This window comes from Nerophis ophidion, linkage group LG04 (assembly GCF_033978795.1).
Source record: "Nerophis ophidion isolate RoL-2023_Sa linkage group LG04, RoL_Noph_v1.0, whole genome shotgun sequence".
NCBI lineage: Eukaryota > Metazoa > Chordata > Actinopteri > Syngnathiformes > Syngnathidae > Nerophis > Nerophis ophidion.
Window position 1 is genome coordinate 33655691 of NC_084614.1, and position 27393 is coordinate 33683083.

General features: G+C 38.6%; 1 protein-coding gene and 1 long non-coding RNA gene across 4 annotated transcripts; both read left to right on the forward strand.

Moving 5' to 3' along the window:
• The first annotated feature begins 803 nt into the window (after positions 1 to 803).
• On the forward strand, positions 804 to 15862 carry adssl (adenylosuccinate synthase, like). Of its 2 annotated transcripts, XM_061897880.1 has the most exons (13): positions 1404 to 1700; positions 2113 to 2215; positions 5616 to 5684; positions 5794 to 5844; positions 5924 to 5990; positions 6106 to 6213; positions 6499 to 6580; positions 10600 to 10726; positions 10812 to 10966; positions 11516 to 11640; positions 11720 to 11817; positions 14874 to 15023; positions 15090 to 15862. In XM_061897880.1, the coding sequence occupies exons 1-13, from the start codon at positions 1479 to 1481 to the stop codon at positions 15140 to 15142; spliced, it is 1410 nt and encodes a 469-aa protein (XP_061753864.1). In that variant the 5' UTR covers positions 1404 to 1478; the 3' UTR covers positions 15143 to 15862. The 2 variants fall into 2 exon arrangements, with proteins under 2 accessions (XP_061753865.1, XP_061753864.1); XM_061897881.1 differs by lacking the exons at positions 1404 to 1700; positions 2113 to 2215 and adding an exon at positions 804 to 970.
• A 5633-nt stretch (positions 15863 to 21495) lies between these two features.
• Positions 21496 to 25814, forward strand: LOC133550555 (uncharacterized). 2 transcript variants are annotated; one of them, XR_009806311.1, is made up of 3 exons: positions 21496 to 21534; positions 25474 to 25573; positions 25643 to 25814. It is a non-coding gene; the product is annotated as an uncharacterized LOC133550555 (long non-coding RNA). The 2 variants fall into 2 exon arrangements; XR_009806310.1 differs by having other exon boundaries at positions 21502 to 21904.
• The last annotated feature ends 1579 nt before the right edge of the window (positions 25815 to 27393 follow it).

A 27393-nucleotide genomic window follows, 5' to 3' on the forward strand; every position in this document is an offset into this window, starting at 1 on the left:
CAGCCTTGTCACATCCGTTGTGTACTTCAGCAAGACACTTCACCCTTGCTCCTGATGGATCGTGGTTAGGGCCTTGCATGGTATCTCCCACTATCAGTGTGTAAATGTGGAAATAATGTCAAAGCGCTTTGAGTACCTTAAAGGTAGAAAAGTGCTATACAAGTATAACCCATTTACCATAAGTTTGGTATTACATTTTAATTATTTAGTTTTATAATCATTTTATTTGGAATATACCGTATTTCCTTAAATTACCGCAGGGCATATAGTATGCGCCTGCCTTGAATTACTCGCTTCTCAAAATACTTAGCGCATGCTTAGTATTACCGCCTGGTCAAACTTGTGACGTCACGAGTGACACTTCCCCTGTCATCATTTTCAAAATGGAGGAGGCTGATTTCAATGCCGGTAATTTGAAATAGCATAAACGGAAGAAGATTAAGAGCTATTCAGTTGGATTTAAGGTCCAAGCTTGCATCACACTCAAATTTTTACTGCACACCTTTGGTAAGTGCCGGAGTGAGAAGAGGTTTTAAAATAATTAGCGCATGCTTACTTTTACTGCATGCCTTTGGTAAGCGCAGGAGTGAGAAGAGGTTTTAAATTAATTAGCGCCCCGGTGGCAATTCAAGGAAATACGGTAGGTGGAATACAAGACGAAGAAGGAAGAGGGCTTTTTGATTATGGTAATCAAATAGAAAATGCAAATGCGGATTAATGTCATATCAGTAGATGGCGGTAATGCGCACCACAATGTTGCTTGCCAACCGCCATTAGAGAGGGAAGAAGAAGAAGAAGAGCAAGAGGAGGCGGAAAAGGAAGACGAAGAAGAAGAAAGTTTTCACAGAAAAAGTCTAACAGGAGAGATTTTTTTCTTCCTTTTTTTGATTAAACAACAAACATACATTTAGAATTCACACAAAAGTCAAGGCACTTTCAACATCAAGGAAAGAAAACTAAAGCAAATACAGTGAATAATAATACAAAAAAATATCCAAAAATTAAAAAATATCTTAAATCACTTTGAAACAAATTAACAAACATATCAATTATTTTCCAAGATTTGATTGATAGTTGGAACCCATTCATCCAATTAGAAAAAGTGGGCCTTACTATCGTAAATCGACATTTACTATAACAGGAGAGATTTTTTTGGGGGGTTGAAGGTTTGTGGCACTCGGGTGATTGAAGCACTCACCCAGACCAACCAACGTGACTGTCCTAGTCATTTTAAATTTAAAAATGATACCGATTCCGTATTTGATTTGTATCTCCCACTTGCAGCTGATGATAGGCATGTGTATAGTCTCATGGCGCATCAATATGCAACCTTTCTCCAAAGAAATAACATCTTTGGTAGCGGTAGCACTGAAAAATAGGAAACACTGACCTCTAGTGTTAAAGTGTAGGACTAGCACTTCCCTTACAAAGAAACGCGGCAAAACGCCATTCCGGTAACCAAGAAGGAGGGCGGCAGCATGGCTTCCAACAGCAACATGGCTAATGTTAATGGACGAGAGAACGGGGAGCCGATAGTTAAGCGACCACGAGATAATGTTTCGCCGGATTCTCCCCTCCGTTCTTCGAAGGAGCCGGCCAACAAAGTGACGGTGGTGCTGGGAGCTCAGTGGGGCGATGAGGGCAAAGGCAAAGTTGTGGACCTGCTCGCAATGGATGCGGATATCGTGTGCAGGTGTCAGGTAGGAGCTCCGCTCCGCTACGGTTCAACATTACACTCAGACCAAAAAACGTCATTCCGAACAACATTTTGGTTTTGATGTTTTGTTTTAATACAATTTAAACCGTAGAGGTCATAGTGTGTCATTTCAGCTGAGGAGCGGTTAAATATTTGTGACCTATTTCCGGTGTCCCGGATGTGGCGCTAACTGTGTTTGCTAACATGTGTTCGACAGTCGAATAGCGCCGTCATGCATTTGGGAAATATCTCGTTTCACTTCTTGATACGAGTTATCTTTCCGTGCTTGATACTATTTACGCAGGGTATAATTCGTGTGAAATGTTGTGTAACACAGAACGACTTGCCTGGCATGACGCCACTGATGGTGCGTTGAGGTACTGTCGGAATTAATTTTTTGTTGTTGCTGTTTGCAGGGTGGCAACAATGCTGGTCACACTGTGGTTGTGGACTCAGTAGAGTATGACTTCCACCTGCTGCCAAGTGGTGTCCTTAACAAGAAGGCCATCTCATTTATAGGTAATGTTCTGTAATGGCTCATTAAAGGCCTACGGAAACCCACTACTACCCACCATGCAGCCTGATAGTTTATATATCAATGATGAAATATCAACTTTGCAACACATGCCAATACGGCCGGTTTAGTTTACTAAATTGCAATTTTAAATTTCCCGGGAGTTTCTTCTTGAAAACGTCGCGTAATGATGGCGTGTACGCGTTACGTCACGGGCTGTTATGAAATATGAGCGCTGCACACACACACCGCTAAAAGTCGTCTGCTTTAACGGCATAATTACACAGTATTTTGGACATCTGTGTTGCTGAATATTTTGCAATTTGTTCAATTAATATTGGAGAAGTCACAGTAGAAAGATGGAGTTGGGAAGCTTTAGCCACACAAACACACAGTGATTCCTTGTTTAAAATTCTTGGAGGTGAAACTTTCCTATGGATCAGAGGGCCATAAAACAGTTTTAACGTGTAACATGCCTTGCAAAATGTTTTTTTTAAATATTGTATGAAAATTCATCCAGTAGTGGTACTAACTACCATAGCTTTATGAATTAATTAGAATTGATACCTTGGAAAGCATACTTCTGTGGTATCTCTCTCAAAGTGCTTCTCCATACTTTCATTATTATTATTTTAACTGACCCCTTCTGCTTCAGTGTGGTGCAGACTAGCAGTGACACACTCAAACTTGTTTCGCAGAGTTCATGACACGCACTGTCAATGTTTTGATAAGTTATTTATTTTATTCAATGCATATTATCCACTTCTTATTCTTCCAGCATTGTCCTTCACACTCAATTTCTTCCTTCCCGTGTTTGGACAACAATTAGCTTTTTGATATATTGATTTGATTGAAACTTTTATTAGTAGATTGCACAGTTCAGTACATATTCCGTACAATTGACCACTAAATGGTAACACCCAAATAAGTTTTTCAACTTGTTTAAGTCAGGGTCCACGTTAGTCAATTCATGTTAAGTAGAGATTAGTGTTGGGTATCGTTTGAATTCGAACAATTCCGATTCTTTGTTTCGATTCCGATTCCTGACGATTCTCGATTCCGATTGTTCTTGTACCATGCCGGGATCAATGTGTTTGCCAGGTAGTCCCTGGAAGGTGGTATGTATTTTGGGTTGAGAGTTTTCACCAAATCCCTGCAAACATAAACAAACATGTAATGTTGCTGTTACTGTTTAGCCCAGTATCAATTAGCTTAGCTCTAACGTTATTGCTTAATTAACCTAAATGTTGGAGATTCCCCCTCTGAAAAGGGATGCAGTCTTTTGACTATGTGTGCAGTGACCTTTCTGTGGCACCGACATCTTACCCATTGCCGCTATGGTGAACGGAGTACGCTGAGCACATCGCGGAGCCTGGCTAGCAGGTTGTAAATTGTCTATGAAAAAATATGCTGGCTAATTTGTTAGCTGCCTCAACATTGGCGCAAAACACATTATTTATTGCATATATATATTGTTTTACTTACCGGATTCGGACTGCAGTGCAGTCACTGAGGTGCCAGGCTGGGCGTCGGAGCCAGAGCCAGAGGAAGAGGCAGAGGAGGATGGTCGGCGAAGCGCGTCGAAGACGGGACACGCATGTATTTGTACTCCATGAACTCAGAGGTGCTTCATCATGTTCGACGTGCACCCTCCTAAGCACGAAACAGTCCTGTCGCACGTGTTACATTTCACCGATATTTAATTTTTTTTAGTAAAATAAAGCCACACTTTCGTCCGCCGACGCCCGCTATCCATGTTTGACTGACTCGCTCGGCTATGCTAACACTTCCGGCGGTGGGCGCTTCTTCGTTGGTGTTCAGCGGCTTCTTCTTCCGGTCGGCGGACTTATTCTTTTTTTCCGGTCGGCGGACTGGGTATCGAAACTAGGAATCGAAATTTAAACTTTTGAATGATTCCGGGAGAATCGGAAAGTTAGTCCCGGTTCCAATCGATACTCGATACCCAACCCTAGTAGAGATGTCCGATAATGGCTTTATTGCCAATATCCGACATTCCGATATTGTACATTTCTTAATTACCGATACTGATATCAAATGATATCAATCAATCAATCAACCAATGTTTATTTATATAGCCCTAAATCACAAATGTCTCAAAGGACAAACCACAACGATACCGATATCTACAGTTGTGGAATTAACACATTATTGTGCCTAATTTTGTTGTGATGCCCCGTGGGATGCATTAAACAATGTAACATGGTTTTCCAAAATAAGAGAACAACTTCAGCTCAAGTTATGGAAAAAGTGCCAACATGGCACTGCCATATTTATTATTGAAATCATAAAGTGCATTATTTTCTTTTACATGCCTCACAACAGCAGATTGGAATTTGGGAAATGCTCTCCCTGAGATAATCCTGATACCCACTACAAATATGGGAAATACTATACTTTGACTTTCACAAAGTGCATTATTTTTTATTTGCTTTAATCATGCCTCAAAACAACAGCCACAAAAACAACGAAGGCACACAGCTTCAGTCCAGAGTATACTAGAGGAATAAAGTAAACAATAACATAGTCCTCTTTTAGTGCAAGACTGCCTGGTATACTGTATAACAGGGAATTATAAACTGGGCTCAATCTGCCCTGCTCTAACGTATTTGTATGAGTAACACAAATGTGCTGCAAGCTAGTGGTTATTGCTTTAAGTGGCCTAGCAGTCAGTCAGACTGTGTAAAGTGCTGAAGGAAGACGTCTTGGTTCCTCCTCGCATAACCAACTTTTTGCAGTCATTGCAAATTGCCTCCTTTTTATACATCAGACACACTTTAAAATAATCCCAAACCATAGACATGGTGTCGTTCGTCAGTCACCAAGCAAGCTTGCTTGTTAGCCACACCTACAGCACCAGCAACAACACACTGATTATGTTGCTATGCTCGATGGGCGGCGGTTTGGTGAGGTCATCAAGTGTCGTCAGTAAACCTCTCATGCTGCAGTCGTCAACTCCTGTGTTGTGTGTGGGAGAGGGACAGGGGAGGGGCTGCTGACTTGGAGACGCAACTTCTCTGTACTTACCGCTCCGTACAGCGGCGATTAAAAAAAATAAATTAAAAAAGTAATTAATTTTACTTTTCGAAACAGATACAGATAATTTCTGATATTACATTTTGAAGCATTTATCGGCCGATAATATTGGCAGGCCAATATTATCGAACATCTCTAGCTTTAAGCTATGCTGAGAGTAAGACCAGATATTTTAGGCAGATTTGACCAGGTTCACTGTAATTTGGTGTACACCAACTAATGGTGGGGATGCTTGTAATTCACATTTTTGCTTGCAACGTAAAGCATAACAATTAGCCGAGAGACGGCTCTTGCCTCAAAACACTTTTAGGTTGAGGTACTGTTTTAATAGAAAAATGTTTTGCATTCCAGGCAATGGGGTGGTCATACACCTGCCAGGGCTGTTTACAGAGGCACAATCTAACCTGAAGAAAGGCAAAGGTACTTTAAATGACATTTATGTAAATATAAAAATGTCAACTTGTCATGTTAATAGCTTTGAGTGTTTTTATGCTCAGTTTTCCCAATACAAACATGTTTAACCGTGTAGGATTACAAGGGTGGGAGGAGAGACTGAAGATTTCTGACCGTGCCCACATTGGTGAGTATATTTGTGTAGTCATTGGAAGTCTTTTTTGCATTTGAACATGTCTTATTGAGAGTCCCTGGTCTCCCTCTAGTGTTCAACTTCCATCAAGCTGTTGATGGCATTCAGGAGATGCAGCGACAGCAGCAAGAAGGGAAAAAGTAATTTTGCTACGATTTTTTTGAAGTCCTGTGCGTGATCACTCCTGCTGAAGAGTACATTGTCTTTCAAAATCAATTGTTGTGTTTAGTTGAATTTGTTGTATCATTTCTGCAGTTTGGGAACAACCAAAAAGGGCATCGGGCCTGCCTACTCCTCCAAAGCTGCTCGGAATGGTCTGCGAGTCTGTGATCTCGTCTCAGACTTCAACGTTTTTCAGGAAAAGTGTGTTCATTTAAGCTTCATTTCCTGTTATTTATTAGATTTCACAAAATGGTTCTTTAGTGATGCTGTGAAGTGTATGTTTGCCGGATGTTAGCACCATTCATCTCTGATATTTTTTATATAACCATTGCCAGACGATACGAGGTTATTTTACCAGTATCATTATCAGAATCAGCTTTATTGGCCAAGTATGTTTAACACACAAGGAATCTGACTTCGAAAACTGTGCTCTCCATGTTTGATGAATAAACACTTGATTTAATGGTGACATCTTTTTTTTTTTAGGTTTCGCATTTTGGCAGAACATTTCCAGACCATGTATCCAAATCTCAATGTGGACATAGACGGTGAACTAAAGCAGTTGAAGGTAAGAGCTGATGAAACACATAAAACATTACTATCGTGTATCCATTTGTTCATTTTATTCATCAAAGTAAAACTATAAAAGCGAAATAACTTTTTTTCAGTATTTAACAGACCTAAAACAATAAAAAGGATGACTTATTGTTTTTTTGATTTTGTGCACAATTGGAAAATGGACAAAACAAGTAACTGCCATATTTTTTGCCAAGCAATTTGTTACACTTCGATTACCTGGAAGCAAATTTATATGGACTTAGCATGCAAAAGTAAAAGAAGGGAGAAAGCCAGAGGTGGTCTAAATTAAATTGAAGTGTCTTTGTTTTAACCTAAATAAACTTTGAAAATGTGGTGTAAATATGAAACTGGATAATAACTTGATTTGTTGCATCAGGATTTGTATTCTTGTCATGAGCGTGTTCACGTAAGGGGAGGGCCTAGCAGCAAATGACAAACCACAAATGGATTCACTATGACTTATATCACTCGGGAAGAACACGATTGTGAAGATTATTATAATATACCTTTTCACAAAAAAAAAAAAAACTCTTGTTACATATGAAAAATGCTAGAGAGAGGGCAGACAGAAAATCCAACACTACGTTAATACCTAAACCACCACATCATTGATAAACACTTTTACACGTAAATATTGACAAATACTGCCATACCCCTTTGTCTATTGATGTAGTGGACCCTTTTACTTTTATTCTTTCAACTCAACTGGGGTCAGGCAAACATGGAAAAAAAATTAAAACAAGAGAGCTAGTAAGGTGTGCCTTGGGAACTTTGCCCATTTAATCTAAATAAAAAAACAAAACTCAATAATTACAATATACAGTTGGGCTGGGCTATATATTGAATGTACTTGATATATCGCGGGTTTGTCTCTGTGTGATGTAGAAAATGAATATTTTGTGAGTATTCGAGTATACGTTCTCATGCAGTTGCTTTTAGCTGGGGGCATTACACTACAGGCTTTTCTCACTCTTTTTTGTCTCTCCTTCTCACAGAGAGATAAAACAAGCGCAACTTCTTACATACGTCACATACTGTTACGCGTGCAATGTCATACGCCCTCGCCGAGCAGAGAAGTAGCGGAATGGGTAAAGTTAGCCGTGGCAGGTGTTGCAAGCGGAGCGGTGCGAGTGGTAAAACAAGAGAGAAGGTAGAAATCCCTAATATGCAGTATAAATAAGCCTCCTGAGTGCTTTTGCCTTTGATTGCACTTAAATGATCTTCCACTAGATTGTAGCAGGTAACCATGGGCCTTGTTAGTGACAATATAAGTAGTGAAATTAGCATCACTGAGATGGCTGACAATGATGGGTAAATATCAGGAAACAAAAATGTAATCTCTAAAAAGCTAAAACGCAAAATATTGTATTTGCATTTCTTTAGACTAAACTATCAACGCAACAAAGTCTTGTTCTGTACCAAGGTTCACTGGATATTGCGGTTATGTCCACACAAAGCTGGATGTTTAAAAAGTGCTTGTTGTTCTATTTCTTTACAGCTTGTATTTCATCAACTCTGTTTATTTAGGTTAAAAGATAGACATATCACAACATCATTTCATGCCTGGGCGATATGGCCTAAAAATAAAATCTCTTGATTTTTTTCACAAAAAATTGGATTTAAAATTCTTCAGATTTTCTTCTTACATTTTTTAAAGAAACCATTGAATACAAATGACAGAGCATTTTATGCAAGTTTTTGTTTTATTTGTTTAAACACTCGTAGTTTGATATTACACCGCATACACTGCATCTTACTCACAGAAACACAAAGAAAGAGCTTTTATCACATCAAAATCGGACTAACAACAGTCCTTTAAATCTCATTAACACCACAGAAAAGGCAAACTGTTATTTTCCGGACACAATAAAGGCTTAAATAATGTCAAACACGTAGTGTTACAATGGACAGACGAAGCCAAGCAATGCAGTTTTAGCGAGTGGTGCGCACTCCCGTGAAGAAAATCAAGTTTTGTCAGGCAAAAATTTTTTTTTAAATATTCTAAAAATAGCAACAATTAAAAAATCCTTAATAAATATATTTATTGAATAATACTTCAACAAAATATGAATGTAAGTTCATACACTGTAAAAAGAAATGCTACAATGCAATATTTAGTGTTGAAAGCTATTTTTTGTGGACATGTTCCATAAATATTGATGTTAAAAATGTCTTTTTTTGTGAAGAAATGTTTACAATCAAGTTCATGAATCCAGATGGATCTCTATTACAATCCCCAAAGATGGCTCCTTAAGTTGATGACTTCTATGTGTAGAAATCTTTATTTATAATTGAATCACTTCTTTATTTTTCAACAAGTTATTAGTTATTTTTATATATTTTTTTCCAAATAGTTCAAGAAAGACCACTACAAATGAGCAATATTTTGCACTGTTACACAATTTAATAAATCAGAAACTGATGACATAGTGCTGTATTTTACTTTTTTATCTCTTTTTTTTTCATTCAAAAATGCTCTGCTCTGATTAGGGGGTACTTGAATTAACAAAAATGTTCACCGGGGGTACATCACTGAAAAAAGGTTGAGAACCACTGGCATAAAGCATGCCAAAGCAAGAGGAGAAAAAATACCAAAACATTTTTTTTAAGTTGTCTGTTACAAAAACCTTGAATTTATCGATAAAATCGATACTTCGCCCAGGCCTGATTCAACTTGGTTTATATCCTTGGTCCTCATGCCTTTGTCTGTTTGTTTGTTTATTTGCAAGCCCCAATCCACGTAAAATTACTTCTGGAAGGGCTGTTCCATTCAGGGTTTTATGCTGGTAATTCCAATAACAATCACCCATGAACGATGCCAATACAATCACATGTATTAATTGTAAATGTTTAACTATGTTTATGCTAAATTTAACAATATCAACAAACTACTTAAACTAGTTCCTTATTCTCTTTTATTACATACACTTTCTGGAGCTAAGCCAGTAGTACACACTAACTAAACATAAGGAAAAACTACAATCTAGTACTCATTTAAATCCTTTGGTCTTTGCGCTCAAAGTCCTCTTGTGTCCACGGCATTATTCCCCGAGTTTGTAACAATTAACACAAAAACATTTTTTTTATTTTTTTTTTATGAGAAAACGAAAATATTGATCGGAACACTGTAATATCGATCAAATACTCATTCTATCCTAATATTGACACCACCCAATTATTATTGTTATTAATTATGAATTCTTTCAGTCCTTCTCTAATATTTCGTCTACTGACTGACAATGCTGACACATCAACAGTAATATTATCCTCTCACAAGCCTGTTAATTGTTAATTTGTTTTGTTAACTGCTTACTTTCTGCTGGAAAGTAGTTCCATCTACACTTTTAAACTTTGCTAAGTACTTATTTTTTGGTGTTGTTTAATGTTAGGTTAGCTTAGCTATTAGCATGCCGACTCCTTACTTTCTCTCGGTGTGTAACATGTAACATCATTTTCCAGTGATATTACTTGATAATGATACTTAAGACACTAAGAAATGCAGTTTATTGCTGTAATGGAGGTTATTATTAATTCAGGGGAGCGCTCCACGCTGTGTACGCCAAAATACAATTAGCAGCCAGCTGTTTTTTCAGGCATAGGGTTTTTTTGTTCGGCATAAATTGGCAGTGGCCGATCACATACTCTTCACGAGAATCGATTGATCGGCAAATCCCTACATCTGGATAAACTTGTTGTTCCAAATCGATTCATAAAATTAAAAAAAATTATGTATGTGTCAGTTACCTGTTTTTTTGTGTGTGTCTTGGTTCTGTAAGCAAATACTGAAAAAAACTAGTTGTATTAATATTACATCATTGACCACAATGTTGCCACATTGAGTTTGTTCTCATTTTGTCTTGGAACGCAAAGTAGCAGTGGTAAAACTAAACTGGTAAATTTGAAAATTAGTCTTAACCACTACTTCATCATAAATACATTTCCATGCTTCATAGTATGTAGTAGATGCATTGTTTTATTTGTTCAAAAATGTGTCCTTTTTTCTTTCAGGAATATGCAGAGCAGCTGCGCCCTCTAGTGACAGATGGTGTGTACTTCATGCACAAAGCTCTCACTGGACCCAGCAAGAAAATCCTTGTAGAGGGAGCCAACGCTGCGCTGCTGGATATTGACTTTGGTGAGTGCCACGAGAATAGGGCATTAATCTCGCGGACTGATGGATGTTTTTGGCTCCCGCAGCTAATAGACATGTTTCCTCTTAGGCACGTATCCCTTTGTGACTTCGTCAAACTGCACCGTGGGAGGAGTGTGCACCGGGCTTGGTGTGCCTCCGTCGCACGTCGGCCGAGTGTACGGTGTCGTCAAAGCTTACACCACCCGGGTTGGCGTTGGTGCTTTTCCGACAGAACAGGATAACGTGAGTCAAGGATGCCTTTTAGTCGCTTTTTTTTATTATTGTGAACGAGACTGCAATGAAACAAGTGTTAACATGTGATTTTTTTTTTTTTAAGAAAATATTTACTTTCCCTTCAAGCATAACCTGAAAACTTACAGTGGACACATATGTTTCTACACTAGTTGGCAATTCGAGCGCAAATCATCGGCTGTCAACTAGTCCATAAATTGCTAGCTGGAAACTAGTCTGCTAATAGCTAGCTATCTTAAATGCAAGCATGAATACAGTAATATAGTGGCATTTTTCCTTATAAAACTGCATGGTACAGTGAGCAGGGTGTCCATGCCAATGCCCTTTGTAAATAATGCTACAGTGTGTTGGATCAATGTTAATGTGTATTTAAAACATTTATATTTGTGGAAAAATAATATATATGGAAAATGTCCAATCAAATAAATATTTCCCGACCAGTCCCGGGGGTCACAGACCCTCTGTTGTAGACCTCTGTTTTAGTGCCATTAGCACAGGTGGTAGTCAAGTAAATTTTTGGGAACTGTTGGTGTGTTGCAGGAAACGGGGGCTTTGTTACAATCCCGTGGTCGAGAGGTTGGCGTGACAACGGGCCGAAAGCGGCGGTGTGGTTGGCTGGACTTGATACTGGTCAGATACGCTCACATGGTCAACGGCTTTTCGGCGTACGTCAGGAAATTGTCAATTGTCTTTGATGCAAGCCTTCTTTATCTTCTCCGCTAAACCGAGTGATTGTGTTTGCAGAATTGCACTGACCAAACTGGACATCTTGGACACTCTGCCAGAGATAAAAGTAGGCGTGGCCTATGAAGTTGATGGAGAGCCTTTGCCAAGTTTCCCTGGTAAGTGATGAGGTAAAAATTTCAAAATAACAGCGCGATATATTGTCATAATAGATGAGTTAGTCCGCTATGATGCTTCATATTTGTGAAATTAAAAAGTTAATTTATATATAAAAATAAACTTTCCTCTCATATTTCCATACTAATTTTGGAGGAGCAAAAGAAATGTTACTTGGTAGATTTAGCATCCGAAGTGTAAATATGTGGTGTTACAGTAATGTTTATGTGTCCTTTTTTAATTTCTCTTTGTTTTTAATGATACATAGCAAGTGGAATGACATGTTTACACAAAGATTGGGTTTGATCTTTTTTCACGGAATTATGTAACCCGTTCGCAATCAAAATATACTTTATTAAATGTCATCTGTTTCTAAAAAGTAACAAGATTGTCAGCTATTAATTTGTTTTCTGTGTTGTAGGAAACAAAATTATTCTCTGCATTTTGACCCATCACCCTTGATCACCCCTTCACCTCCCAGGGGGTGATCAAGGGTGATGGGTCAAAAGCAGAGAATAATTTCGCCACATCTAGTATGTGTGTGACAATCATTGGTACTTTTTAACTAACCTTAAGATTTTTCCCTAAGAATTCTTGTTACTTTTTATGCTTAAAAAATGTTTAATTCAGTAAGGAATTGGTGAAATGTTCACTAGAGTAGACAACATGCATTAGAGTAGGGCTGCAACGATTAATATGATTAAATTGATTGGGAAAAGCTTAAATAATAAGAGGATGAACACTTTGGACAGCGACTGCATTTTGCGATATGTGAGTGACTATAGCTTTATTTAAATTTACAGCAAATTGGTTTATGACCTATATCGCTCCTTGTAGCAACTTTTATTTTCATCAGTTTGTTGTTCACTTCTGTTAGCAACTTGCCACATAAGCAAACAATAGCACCTCTGCTGCTTGCTCAATGTGTGAAATATTTAAGTATAACTCTGTTTAAAAGTGCCGCTACCCATAGCCACTGCGGTGATAGCCGCAGTGAGCGAGTAGAAGGTCCATCTATTCCGCACACAAGCGTGAGGATGTGAACCTAACGTACATAAACAAAAAGAAAGAAAACTGCTTTGGCATACTAACGGCTAACTTATTATATTTTAAAGAATAAACAACACATTACGTTACTACTTAGAACAAAAATAATCTGAGTTCTCTCAACAATGGTTATCTAGCCATAAAACACTAAGGACATCTTAAGCACTTTGAATGTTTTTTAATATAGGGGTATACAGTTTCAAGAAAAAGTATGTGAATCCTTTGGGATTATTTGGATTTCTGCATAAATTAGTCAAAATGTGTTTTGCTCTTCATCGAAGCCACAACAAACACAGTCTGCTTAAACTAATACCTTACAAAAAACGTATAGGTTTTCATCTTTTTATTTAACACACCATGTAAAAGTTCACAGTGAAGTGTGGAAATAGTTCTTCTCCAAGAGTTGATGGGAGCAAGGATTCAGACAACATGGAGTCTAATCAATGTGATGAGATCATACGTCTTGGCTAAAGCTGCCCTGCCCTGTAAAAAATATATACTTGTGAGCTGTTCTCAAGAAGAATTCCCTGATGTGAACCATGCCAGGCACAAAAGAGCTAACCGAAGATCCACGCTCGAGAATTGTTAACTTGCATTAAGCTGGAAAGGGTTATAAAAGTATCTCTAAAAGCTGTGATGTCCATGCGTCCACAGTAAAACAGACTGTGTACAAATGGAGAAAGTTCAGTACTGTTGCTACTCTCCCTAGGTGTGGTCGACCTGTAAAGATGACTGTTAGAGCACAGCAAAGAATGCTCAGTAACGTAAATTAAAATCCTAGTGTCAGCTTAAGACTTACTGGCTCATGGTGATTATTATTGTTGACAAATCTACAATACGTAAAACATTGAACAATAATAGAGTTCTGGGGACGGCGTGGCGAAGTTGGTAGAGTGGCTGTGCCAGAAATCTGAGGGTTCCTGGTTCAATCCCCACCTTCTAACATCCTAGTCACGTCCGTTGTGTCCTTGGGCAAGACACTTCACCCTTGCTCCTGATGGGTTCTGGTTAGCGCCTTGCATGGCAGCTCCCGCCATCAGTGTGTGAATGGGTGAATGTGGAAATACTGTCAAAGCGCTTTGGGCTCCTTAAAAAGGTGTAGAAAAGCGCTATACAAGTACAACCCGTTTACCATTTACCATGGAAGGACACCACAGAGGAAGCCACTGCTGTCCGAAATAAAACATCACTGCACGTTTTGAAGTTTGCAAAAAAAGCACCTAGATATTCCACAGCACTGCTGGCAAAATATTCTGTGGACAGATGAAACCAAAATTGAGTTTGGAAGAAACACCCACTGTGAAGGAAAAAAGGCATTACACACCAAACATCAAAACCTCATCCCATCTGTGAAGTATGGTGGAGGTAGCATCATGGTTTGGGGCTGCCTCAGGGCCTTGACGGATTGCGTTCATCAATAGAAAAATGAATTCCCAAGTTTATCAAGACATTTTGCTAGAAGACTTAAGACCAACTGTTCGCCAAATAAAGCTCAACAAAAGGGTAATGCAACAAGACAACGACCCCAAGCATAGAAGTAAATCAACAACAGAATGGCTTCAACAGAAGAAAATATGCCTTGCGTAGTGGCTCAGTCAGAGTCCTGACCTCAACCAGATTGGGATGCTGTGGCATGACCTCAAGAGAGCGATTCACACCAGACATCCCAAGAATATTGCTGCACTGAAACAGTTTTGTGAAAAGGAATGGTCCAAAATTCCTCCTGATCGTTGTGCAGGTTTGATCTGCAACTACAGGAAATGTTTGTTTGAGGTTATAGCTGCCAAAGGAGGGTAAACCAGTTTTAAATTCAAGGGTTCACATACTTTTTCCTCCCTGCACTGTGAATGTTTGTCTATTGTAACTTTGATGAAGAGCAGAAGATATTTTATCACCAATTTATGCAGAAATCCAAGTAATCCCAAAGGGTTCACATACATTTTCTTACAACTGTAGGTCTCTTAAAATATTGAAGTATAAACTTGTATTGTTTTTGTGTATCGTCTTGCAGCCAACATGGATGTTCTGACGCGCGTCACGGTAGAGTATAAGACTTTCCCCGGGTGGTGCTGTAGCACCGAGGCGGCCCGCAGCTTCACAGAACTGCCATCGCAGGCCCAGAACTATATTCGCTTCATCGAGGACTTCTTGCAGGTTCCAGGTTTGTAAAGAATTCCATTGCAAACCTGCCAACCACGTTTGACCTTCCTGTTGACTTGGTTTTCAGTGAAGTGGGTCGGAGTGGGCAAGTCCAGAGAGAGCATGATCAAACTCTACTGAGCAGCGAGCACCGTCGCTGTCCCGGAAGATGACGTCACTGTCTCGTTATTTCATGTCGCCTCCATCTTTCGGGGGATGTTTCACCAGCAAGGGTCTCTGTGAAACGTCACTGCTTGTGCCTCACTCGCCCTCACCAAGCATCCTTCAAGTCCAATTTATGCATTCCTGATTTTCAACATTTCCTTTATTTTTCAGGTGTTCAGTTTTTAAATTAGCTGTATATGATGAGCTCAGTTCTTTTCACAGTAAATTTCACTTTTATTTAAAAAAAAAAGTTTTTTAGAATTTGAACTTTATAAAGCGTCTGTGTACCATTTCCATATATATATATATATATATATATATATATATATATATATATATATATATATATATATATATATATATATATATATATATATATATATATATGTATTTTTTTTTTTTTTTACATTGAACCACAAGGACGCCACAGAGTATTTTACCAGGTTTGCAATGAACCGCCAACTTTTCATGAACAATTTTAAATCCACAAATCTTTTGTTGTCTTGTTTGTAACCATTTCCAAAGTGATTGTTGGAATGAATAAATGAATATAGTGCTTTTAAAAATGTTCTAAATCGTAAAATAAGTCAAAACAGAGAACAACTTTGATGTTAATGTAAAAAAAAAAAAGAAATGAGTACACCCCAAGAGGTTTCTGAATTCACTTCTGATTATCAATAAATGTAAACTTAGTAACTTCTTGTTTACTGACTGAAATTGGTCATATCAGGGTTTTTTTAAATTGTTTTCACCAAGTAGCATCTCAGAAAAAAACTTGGCTCTCCAAGTACCAATATGATGAGCAACAATAACATACAGTAGTGTAGTGTAAATAATAAATATAAATCATTTGAAGTGCTTACTATGAGGTCTGGCCCTGCGATGAGCTGCCGACTTGTCCAGGGTGTTGAAATAGGCTCCAGCGACCCCAAAAAAGACAAGTGGTAGAAAGTGGATGGACTATGAGGTCTGTTGCACCGCTGCCTCTCTACCTGGCTGTTATCTACCGCCCCCATTGGCCCTATTCGGACTTTATCAGTGAATTCTCAGTTTGTCGCTAATGCAGTGACGCACGCCGATAATATAATTATAATGGGGAACTTTAATATCCATTTGAATATCCCATTAGACCATCCGTGCGTGGTACTACAGACTATAATTGATAGCTGTGGTCTTACACAAATAATAAATGAACCCACGCATCGCAACGGTAATACGATAGATCTAGTCCTTTTCCGGGGTGTCACCACCTCCAAAGTTATGATACTCCCGTACACTAAAGTTATGTCTGATCAGTACTTTATACAATTGGAAGTTCTAACTCATTGTCAACAAGCTATGAATTACCAAGGCTTTAGCAGCAGCAACATTAATACTGCCAGAACTATGACTCTTGCTGGCCTACTGCCTTTGGTAACGGCGCCATTCCCAAATTATGTGGGCTCTATTGATAACTTCACCAACAACTTAAACGATGCTCCGTGCAACACCATAGATAGTATAGCACCGCTAAACCTAAACAAGGCATACCCCTGGTTTACAAAAGAAACCAGAGCTCTGAAACTATCATGTAGAAAGCTGCCATGCAAATGGCATGCGACTAAACTTAAGGTTTTCCATCAAGCATAGAGTGATAATTGAATAACTTATAAACACTCTCTTACCACAGTTAAAACTAATTGCTACTCAAATCTCATCTGCCCCAATTAAAACGATCCCAAATATTTAATCAGTAGAGTAGCATCGCTAACCCAGCAAGGGACTCCGCCAATGGCTCCACCCACTCAGCTGATGATTTTGAATTTCTTTAACAAGAAAATAGAACTCATTAGAAAGGAGATTAAAGACAACACATCCCAGCTACAACTGGATTTTATTAACACAGATACGAATGTGTATACGACAGATATTTCCCTCCAAAATAGTCTCTCTCTTTATGATGAAATAACATTAGGGGAATTGCTATGGCGTGTAAATGGGACAAAACAAGCATGTTTACTTGACCTACTTCCTGGGAAACTTATAAAGGAACTGATTGTAATATTAGTGCTAAATATTAACGTATCACTTTCCTCCAGCACTGTTCCTCTAGCATTCAAAAAACCGATTATTCATTCTGTGCTCAAAAGGCCTAACCTCGATCCTGACCTTATGGTAATCCCACCTTCCCTTTATCCCGAAAATCCCCGAAAAAATTGTCGCACAGCAGCTAAATCAGGGGTGTCCAAACTTTTTCCACTGAGGGCTGCAGACTGAAAAATCAAAGTACGCGGAGCCCATTTTGATATTTTTCCTTTTTTAAAAGCAATACAATAGTTGTGGGCTTCACGGTGGCAGAGGGATTAGTGCGTCTGCCTCACAATACAAAGGTCCTGAGTAGTCAGGGTTCAATCCCGGGCTCGTGATCTTTCTGTGTGGAGTTTGCATGTTCTCTCCGTGACTGCGTGGGTTCCCTCCGGGTACTCCGGCTTCCTCCCACCTCCAAAGACATGCACCTGGGGATAAGTTGATTGGCAACACTAAATTGGTCATAGTGTGTGAATGTGAGTGTGAATGTTGTCTGTCTATCTGTGTTGGCCCTGCGATGAGGTGGTGACTTGTCCAGGGTGTACACCGCCTTCCGCCCAATTGTAGTTGAGATAGGCACCAGCGCCCCCCGTGACCTCAAAGGGAATAAGCGGTAGAAAATGGATGGATGGACAATAGTTGTTGTGTTACCTTTATGGCTTTCCTCAAGTTTGGTCCCCGGTCTCCGGAAGGGTCTCAGTCATAAAAATGTTAGAAATAAGACATAAATTATTATTTTTTGATTTAACGCTTGAATCTTCAGATCAACTTCAGGTGTGTTTGTCGTTATAAAAAAAAATTTAATTTCGTTTTTTATGTTTATGGCCTTTATGTCAAAACCCTTATTTATATGGCAAACACACAAACTATGCAACATTTTCCCTCAAAACATTTCAAAGTGGAATATTTGACGTGAAGTAATTGGAACCCTAAATAGGTCAATAATTCATAACAATTAAAAAAGAATAAGTGTTGAAAATAAGCCAAATGTATATTTATATTTTTTTTACTTTTAACGCTAAAGTCCGTAGATTTCTTGATTATAAGATTTTGTAATTTTGTGAAAGAAAATTTTGTTTCGCACAAATATGCAATATTATCCCCCCAAAATATTTGAAAGTGAAATTGTTCCAGTGAAGTAATTGGAGCCTTCAGCAGGTCAATAACAGTCCGCATGGCAGCTTTGTGTTATTAGTGTCAACACTGCAACTTTTTCTTGATACATGTCATTGTTTACTCTTTTATTACACTCTTTTATGTTTTAAATTTTTATTATAGTATTTTTTAGAATGCTAATTAACAAATTAGCTGGGGGCCACAAATGGCCCTTGGGCCGCACTTTGGACACGCCTGAGCTAAATGAAAACTTGGCGTCTAATAATCTCTATGAACCCTTTCAGTCCGGTTTCAGGGCAAATCACTGCAAGACAGCCCTCGCAAAAATAACTAATGATTTATTGCTAACCATGGATTCTGATGTGTCATCTATATTGCTGCTCCTCGATCTCAGCGCTGCTTTCGATACCGTCGATCATAATATTTTATTACAGCGCATCAAAACACGCATTGGTATGTCAGACTTAGACCTGTCTTGCTTTAACTCCTGTCTTACTGACAGGATGCAGTGCGTCTCCCATAACAATGTGACCTCGGACTACTGTATGTTAAAGTAACGTGCGAAGTTCCACAGGGTCCGGTTCTTGGCCCTGCACTCTTCAGCATCTATATGCTGCCGCTAGGTGACATCATACGCAAATATGCTGATGACACCCAACTCTACATGCCCCTAAAGCTGACCAACACGCCGGATTGTAGTCAGCTGGAGGCGTGTCTTAATGAAATTAAACAATGGATGTCCGCTAATTTTTTGCAACTCAACGCTAAGAAAATGGAAATGTTGATTATATGTCCTGCTAGACACCGACACCTATTTAATATTACAACTTTAACATTTGACAACCAAACAATTACACAAGGCGACTCGGTAAAGAATTTGGGTATTATCTTCGACTCAACTCGCTTGTTTGAGTCACACATTAAAAGCGTTACTAAAACAGCCCCCTTTCATTTCCGTAATATCGCTAAAATGTGTTCCATTTTGTCCACCACCTGTCGCTGAGATCATTATCCATGCGTTCGTTACGTTTAGTCTCAATTACTATGAAATTTTATTTTCGGGTCTCCCCATGTCTAGCATTAAACGATTACAGTTGGTAAAAAATGTGGCAGCTAGACTTTTGACAAAAACAAGAAAGTTTGATCATGTTAGGCCTGTACTGGCTCACCTGCACTGGCTTCCTGTGCACTTAAGATGTGACTTTAAGGTTTTACTACTTACGTATAAAATACTACACGGTCTAGCTCCATCCTATCTTGCCGATTGTATTGTACCATGTGTCACAGCAAGAAATCTGCGTTCAAAAGACTCCAGCTAATTAGTGATTCCAAGAGCCCAAAAAAAGTCTGCGGGCCATAGAGCGTTTTCTATTTGGCCTCCAGTACTCTGGAATGCCCTCCCGGTAACAGTTCGAGATGCTACCTCAGTAGAAGCATTTAAGTCTCATCTTAAAACTCATTTGTATACTCTAGCCTTTAAATAGACTCCCTTTTTAGACCAGTTGATCTGCTGTCTTTTTTTTTTGTTGCTCTGCAACAGATTAGGTGACTACAGGCTGTTCAAAGTCGGGACCCGGGATGGACCATTCATCCGTGCATCAGCTGAGGACATCTCCACTCTGCTGAATTCTCTCCACGCAAGACAATCTCTGGCTGGAACTGTGGCATCTGAGCCGAGGATGTCGTTGGGGCTTGTGCGGTCCTTTGAGACACTCGTGATAGTAGGCCTAAGTGTTCATTAAAAACAAGGCAGAAGTTTTATTTAACAAGGCAGCGTGGCAGCAACTTGGTTTCCTGGTTTGATTCCTGCTTCTGCCATCCCAGTCACAGCCGTTGAGTCCTTGGGCAAGACACTTTACACACCTGCTCCCAAAGATACCCACATTGGTTTGAATATAACTTAAAGATCAATATGAGTTTCACTAAAGTGCTTTAAGTCACTAGAGAAAAAACACTGTTTGAATATAATTACTTCAAGAATGTTAATAATTCTGGCCACTGTAACATTACACACAGTTTGAATACAAACCAATAGAACGCTACTTTAATGAAGTGATTCATTGACGTACGACTGGATGGCGCCCGTGTACATGTACCACAGTTTGAGAATCCCTGGATTATATTCCTCAAGAAAAGGAGTGTCCTTACCTGCAGTGTCACTGTTTTGTCAAATTAGAATAGACCACCTGAAACTTCTAGAATGAGGAGGTCTCAGAATATTTCCCACTTCCTCCACACGCCTGATGCGATATGTCTCTCTTGTGTAAAAGCTTTTAGGGCTTGGAGGAATTGAATTAAACCATGAAACGGCTCCCCTGAAGCTGTAATAATGCACTTAACTTATTTTATGAACCAAAATCTGTCACAAGCAAGTATATACATCAATAGTGCTACAGTAATATGATACTTCATCTTTATGCTTTTGGAGTAATTCGTGACATTAATCTTACAATATTTTTTAACCAGTAGTTTAATATCACGAAGCCACGAACAAGTACCATCCAAAAACATGTTTAATGCAACAAAGCATTCTGTAACCAACTTAATGCTCCCTTTAATAACGAGCCACGCTGCCATGTTAAATAAAACCACAGCATAACAAAGGTGCGGCAATACAGAGAGGAGTATTTTCATATTGAGGATGAATACCAATACGCAGTTAACCTTTTAATTTCCGAGACATCGAAGACGATACGCTGGAGTTACATTTCTGCGAGGAACTTCAAGCTTTTCTATCACCGGTAGAAGCTGCGACAAAATGAGATAACTCCAAACATTATCTGGAGCAGTTCAGTATCAATATTTATCCAACACAATGACAAAAACGTAGAAAAAAATATTTAAAAAAGTGCATCATACTCACTGACACTCCTGGACCCCATATACAGTATATATATACTGTATGTATATATGTGTGTGTGTATATATATACGTATATGTATAATTGCATGTATGTATATATATGTATGAATATATATACATACATATATATATATATATATATACACATATATTAGGGGTGGGCAAATTAATGCGTTAATTACGAGTTAACTCATCAATCTATTAACGCCGACAATTATTTTATCACGCATTTGCGTATGTTGTTTACATGCTTTTATTTTGTTAACGCCTTTTCTTAACAAGATGGCGTCGCCCGGACGGGCTTCGGCGTGGAGGGGCTCTTGGTAAAGATGGAACATTTGGCAAAAATACCGGACAATTTTGCAAATTACATGGCTGGCTTACAACATGGTCACTCCGGGATCACAGGCAATTCTGGATGTGGATAGATCGGGCCGTTTTGGACTGAATGACGCGTGCTTGCTAGACCGGCTAGCTAGCATGGGAATACTTTGCCGGCTACATCCAGCGGCCTGTGAAGCAGCGGAGTATATGTGTTGTCTGTCTATTTATGAATAATGCAGACGAGGCGTGTTAGCTGAGTTCTTAACGTTTGCTTTCAGAGCGTGCATATCACAACATACAAGAGGCCGTCATGGCGACACAACCTATACCGGGCTACCGCGCATGCTCGTCACTCCTGTTGCATGCTGGGTAGCGTAGATCTTTTTTTCCCTGGCTCATTGCGTAGATCTTTTTTTCCCTGGCTCATAACATCACAAATAGTACAAATATGCGTTCAGTTTATCAAAGCACCAAGCAAACAATCGGAAAATTCCCATCATATCAATTCCTAGATATGGTCATAATTATTTGAAGTGCACTACGCAGAATAAACACAACATTATTAATATTGCTGCTACGGATAATTTAATCAAAAATTCCCTAAAACAGCCCACTACCTATAATATAGTTTTTTTAAACATAAGATCCCTGATAAAAAAAATGTTCCTGCTGTTACCTCAGAAATTGCCTGTTCGGATGCTATGATTGTGGCTCAGAGCTTTGTATGTAGATTATATTTATTTTCCATAACAAACAGGATAACTTAAATACCCTGGCAGTGGAAATAAGCTTAAATGTTTGTATTTACATTTTTTGAGTTGATTTTCATAAAATATGCTATTTAACTGCTACTGTTTAACAATTACTGATTTAAATTGTGTTTGCACAACAAATGTTTTGCCGCTTTTGTTCATGTGGGAGAATATTCCAATAAAGGTGCATTACACACTACTTTTGAATTCATTATTGGGCTTTGCGTATACAATGCAGTTAATCGCGATTAATTAGAGAAATGGTGCGATTAACTTCGATTACAATTTTTAATTGTTGTCCAGCCCTAATATATATATATATATATATATATATATATATATATATATATATACAGTATATACACATATACAAACCCCCTTTCCATATGAGTTGGGAAGTTGTGTTAGATGTAAATATAAACAGAATACAATGATTTGCAAATCCTTTTCAAGCCATATTCAATTGAATGCGCTACAAAGACAAGATGTTCAAACTCCTAAACTTTATTTTTTTTTGCAAATAATAATTAACTTAGCATTTAATGGCTGCAACACATGCCAAAGTAGTTGGGAAAGGGCATGTTCACCACTGTGTTACGTCACCTTTTCTTTTAACAACACTCAATAAACGTTTGGGAACTGAGGAAACTAATTGTTGAAGCTTTGAAAGTGGAATTCTTTCCCATTCTTGTTTTATGTAGAGCTTCAGTCGTTTAACAGTCCGGGGTCTCCACTGTTGTATTTTACGCTTCATAATGCACCACACATTTTCGATGGGAGACAGGTCTGGAAGCCACGCTGTTGTAACACGTGCTGAATGTGGCTTGGCATTGTCTTGCTGAAATAAGCAGAGGCGTCCATGAAAAGACGGCGCTTAGATGGCAGCATATGCACTTACAGATGTAGCGACCAACTGTATTTAGTGACAGTGGTTTTCTGAAGTGTTCCTGAGCCCATGTGGTGATATCCTTTAGAGATTGATGTCGGTTTTTGATACAGTGCCGTCTGAGAGATCGAAGGTCACGGTCATTCAATGTTGGTTTCCAGCCATGCCACTTACGTGGAGTGATTTCTCCAGATTCTCTAAACCTTTTGATGATATTATGAACCGTAGATGTTGAAATCCAAATATATATATATATATATATATATATATATATATATATATATATATATATATATATATATATATATATATATGTATATATATATATATACATGTATATATATATATATATACATGTATATATATATATATATTTGGATTTCAACATCTACGGTTCATAATATCATCAAAAGGTATATATATGTATGTAAATATATATATATATATACATATATATTTATATATATATATATATATATATATATATATATATATATATATATATATATATATATATGTCTTAATTAGACCGTGGTGGAGCGCAATATGTATGTAAATATATATATATATATATATATATATATATATATATGTATATATATATACATACCGTACTTCCTTGAATTGCCGCCGGGGCGCTAATGAATTTAAAACCTCTTCTCACTCCTGCGCTTACCGAAGGCATGCGGTAAAAGTAAGCATGCGCGAATTATTTTAAAACCTCTTCTCACTCCGGCACTTACCAAAGGCATGCAGTAAAAAATGGAGTGTGATGTAAGCTTGGACCTTAAATCCTACTGAATAGCTCTTAATCTTCTTCCCTTTATGCGATTTCAAATTACCGGTATTGAAATCAGCCTCCTCCATTTTGATGGAGGACAGGTCTGGACTGCAGGCGGGGCAGGAAAGTACCCGCACTCTTTTTTTTACGAAGCCACACTGTTGTAACACGTGGCTTGGCATTGTCTTGCTGTAATAAGCAGGGGCGTCCATGATAACGTTGCTTGGGTGACAACATATGTTGCTCCAAAACCTGTATGGACCTTTCAGCAATAATGGTGCCTTCACAGATGTATATGTTACCCATGCCTTGGGCACTAATGCACCCCCATACCATCACAGATGCTGGCTTTTGAACTTCACGCCTGTAATAATCCGGATGGTTATTTTCCTCTTTGTTACAAAAGACACCACGTCCACTGTTTCCAAATATAATTTGAAATGTGGACTCGTCAGACCCCACAGGACACCTTTCCACTTTGCATCAGTCCATCTTAGATGAGCTCGGGCCCAGCGAAGCCAGCGGCGTTCCTGGGTGTTGTTGATAAATGGCTTTTGCTTTGCATAATAGAGCTTTAACTTACACTTACAGATGTAGCAACCAACTGTAGTTACTGACAGTGGTTTTATGAATTGTTGCTGAGCCCCTGTGGTGATATTCTTTACTCACTGATGTCTGTTTTTGATGCAGTACCGCCTGAGGGATCAAAGGTCCGTAATATCATCGCTTACCTGCAGTGATTTCTCCAGATTCTCTGATTCTTTTGATGGTTTTACAAACCGTAGATGGTAAAATCCCTAAATTCCTTGCAATAGCTTGTTGAGAAATGTTGCTCTAAAACTGTTCGACAAATTGCTTACAAAGTGGTGACCCTCGCCCCATCCTTGTTTGTGAATGACTTACCATTTCATGGAAGCTGCTTTTATACCCAATCATGGCACCCAACTGTTCCCAATTAGCCTGCACACCTGTGGGATGTTCCAAATAAGTGTTTGATGAGCATTCCTCAATTTTATCAGTATTTATTGCCACCTTTCCCAACTTCTTTGTCACGTGTTGCTGGCTTAAAATTGTAAAGTTAATGATTATTTGGAAAAAAAAAAAAAAATGTTTATCAGTTTGAACATCAAATATGTTGTCTTTGTAGCACATTCAACTGAATATGGGTTGAAAATGATTTGCAAATCATTGTATTCCATTTATATTTACATCTAAAACAATTTCCCAACTCATATGGAAACAGGGTTTGTATTTCACAAAATAATTACTAGAGTTTAAGTCTGAAATTTACAGCAGGTCACTGCTTCAGATAGCGTTTAGGCCTGCAAGAAGTCCCTGCTTGGCCCCTAAAATGTACCTAAAAAAAATGATGAGAAAGTATGTAATAAAGCAATTGAGTAAATTACATTCTTAATGGTGTTGTGTTGACAGTGCATGCACATAATAACATCAGTGATAGTATCATTGCTATATTTATATTTTATCATTACTTTTTATTACAATATATCTATCTGTGTAGGTCCTGCGATGTGCGACTTGTCCAGGGTGTACCCCCCCTTTCGCCCGAGTGCAGCTGAGATAGGCTCCAACCCCCTCCGCGACCCCGAAAAGGACAAGCGGTAGAAAATTGAGAAATGGATACATGCAGCCATTACAGTATAGCTCATAGAGATTCATTTGACTTGCAGGATGTGAGCAAGTTCTACTTTTCTTTGGTTCCACGTGTACCTTGAAGTGAGCTGGGGTAGGCTCCTGCACAGCCCACCTGTCACCCAGAACAGTGGAAAATGAATGTATATCCGCTTCATTTATGTTTGGAACCAAAACTAACCTGTATGTTGTTTTTTTTTGGATTTGTCAAAGGAATAAAATACAAAAAATTTAGTTTTTTTTCTTTGTATTTGTTTTTTTTTCATTTAACACACGATAACAACAAAGCCTTATTAGAAAAGTTTATTGCTAAGAGCTAAATTTCATTAGTTGTAATAGAACACCATCAGGAAAATAATGGTATTTTTTGTTTGTTTATTGTGCACTAAAAGTGCATCTTAGCTTAAATAAGCAAAGATTGCACACGTTTGCCAACCCAATCAATATCTAGTCCAAGAAGTCAGCTGCATCATCAAAAATGTCAGAAAGCAGAGCTTACAGTGGACGCACAATGTCTTAATTGAAAATAAAGTGCTCATAATTGCACAGTCGCCGGGCCCTCCCTCTCCCTCTCTTTTATTTACCACCATCCTCCTTAGTAAATGTCAACACATTAACGCTGAAGGGTCATCAATTGGAGATTTTTATTCTGGTCCAGCTCCTTTTAAAGGCGTTCTTTGCTCAGAATTCCTGCTTTTGTTGACTGGGCGAACCTCAGAGTGTGGAACTAAAGCTGCCAGCGACCAAAAAGTAAGACATTTTAGATCTTTTATGTGATGCGTGAATTGAATGAAATGGGTGAATCAGTCCGTTAGCCTGAAATGGAGCGTCAACCAGATAACCACTCAAGCTTAGACTCAAGTGAAAGGTGTAAATATATTTGCTTGCAGTTGATCTGTTGAGTGCATGATATAAATCCAATTCAAACTGCTTTTTACTGGACGCTATTTGTGTACATACAGTAATTGTACATTTGCATGAAGAGAAAATATTAGGTACACCTGTGCAACACGACAAATAAATGTGTCGCGGTCCAGCCCCTTAACTATTAACCAGTGATTGACAGCTGAACAATCCTATGTTGTGTAAAGTTGCACTTGATGACACTCTTAAAACAAACTGATCTTTGAAATTAACTGAGCTTTAAAGTTGACATCCCCTGCAGTCTCCGCCGCCATTCTATGCCCACCCACATGTTATCGGTGGACATAGACTGCTTCGATGTTAAAATCATCAGTTTGTTCTCTAGTGGTAAGTTTACCTGACACATGAAACATGCCAAATTGGGAGGGGTGTACTATCCGCTTTGACCGCCAGATGGCAGTAGAAGTGTAGAATATCTTCAAATGTGTTTTCTGGCAATTTCAACTTCGACTACATTGTCAGTTGCTATGTAGGGTGGTGCTTTCCATAATTTTCAGCCGACTGCATTTCGAAATGATCAGCCCCCCTTTTCCTCTCACGCGAAATCCCTGGTGCTTTCCATAATTTTCAGCAGACTGCATTGCGAAATGATCAGCCCCCCCTTTTCCTCCCACGCGAGATCCCTGGTGCTTTCCATAATTTTCAGCAGACTGCATTGCAAAATGATCAGCCCCCCCTTTTCCTCTCACGCGAGATCCCTGGTGCTTTCCATAATTTTCAGCAGACCACATTGCGAAATGATCAGAACCCCCTTTTCCTCTCACACGAGATCCCAGGTGCTTTCCATAATTTTCAGAAGACTGCATTGCGAAATGATCATCCCCCCTTTTCCTCTCACGCGAGATCCCTGGTGCTTTCCATAATT

Bases quoted from the DNA above. Each gene is read 5' to 3' on its own strand.
- adssl (XM_061897880.1), top strand. From the start codon at position 1,479: ATGGCTTCCAACAGCAACATGGCTAATGTTAATGGACGAGAGAACGGG. The intron at 6,581-10,599 runs GTAAGAGCTGAT...TTTTTCTTTCAG, and splicing joins GTGAACTAAAGCAGTTGAAG to GAATATGCAGAGCAGCTGCG. The intron at 11,641-11,719 runs GTACGTCAGGAA...TTGTGTTTGCAG, and splicing joins ATGGTCAACGGCTTTTCGGC to AATTGCACTGACCAAACTGG.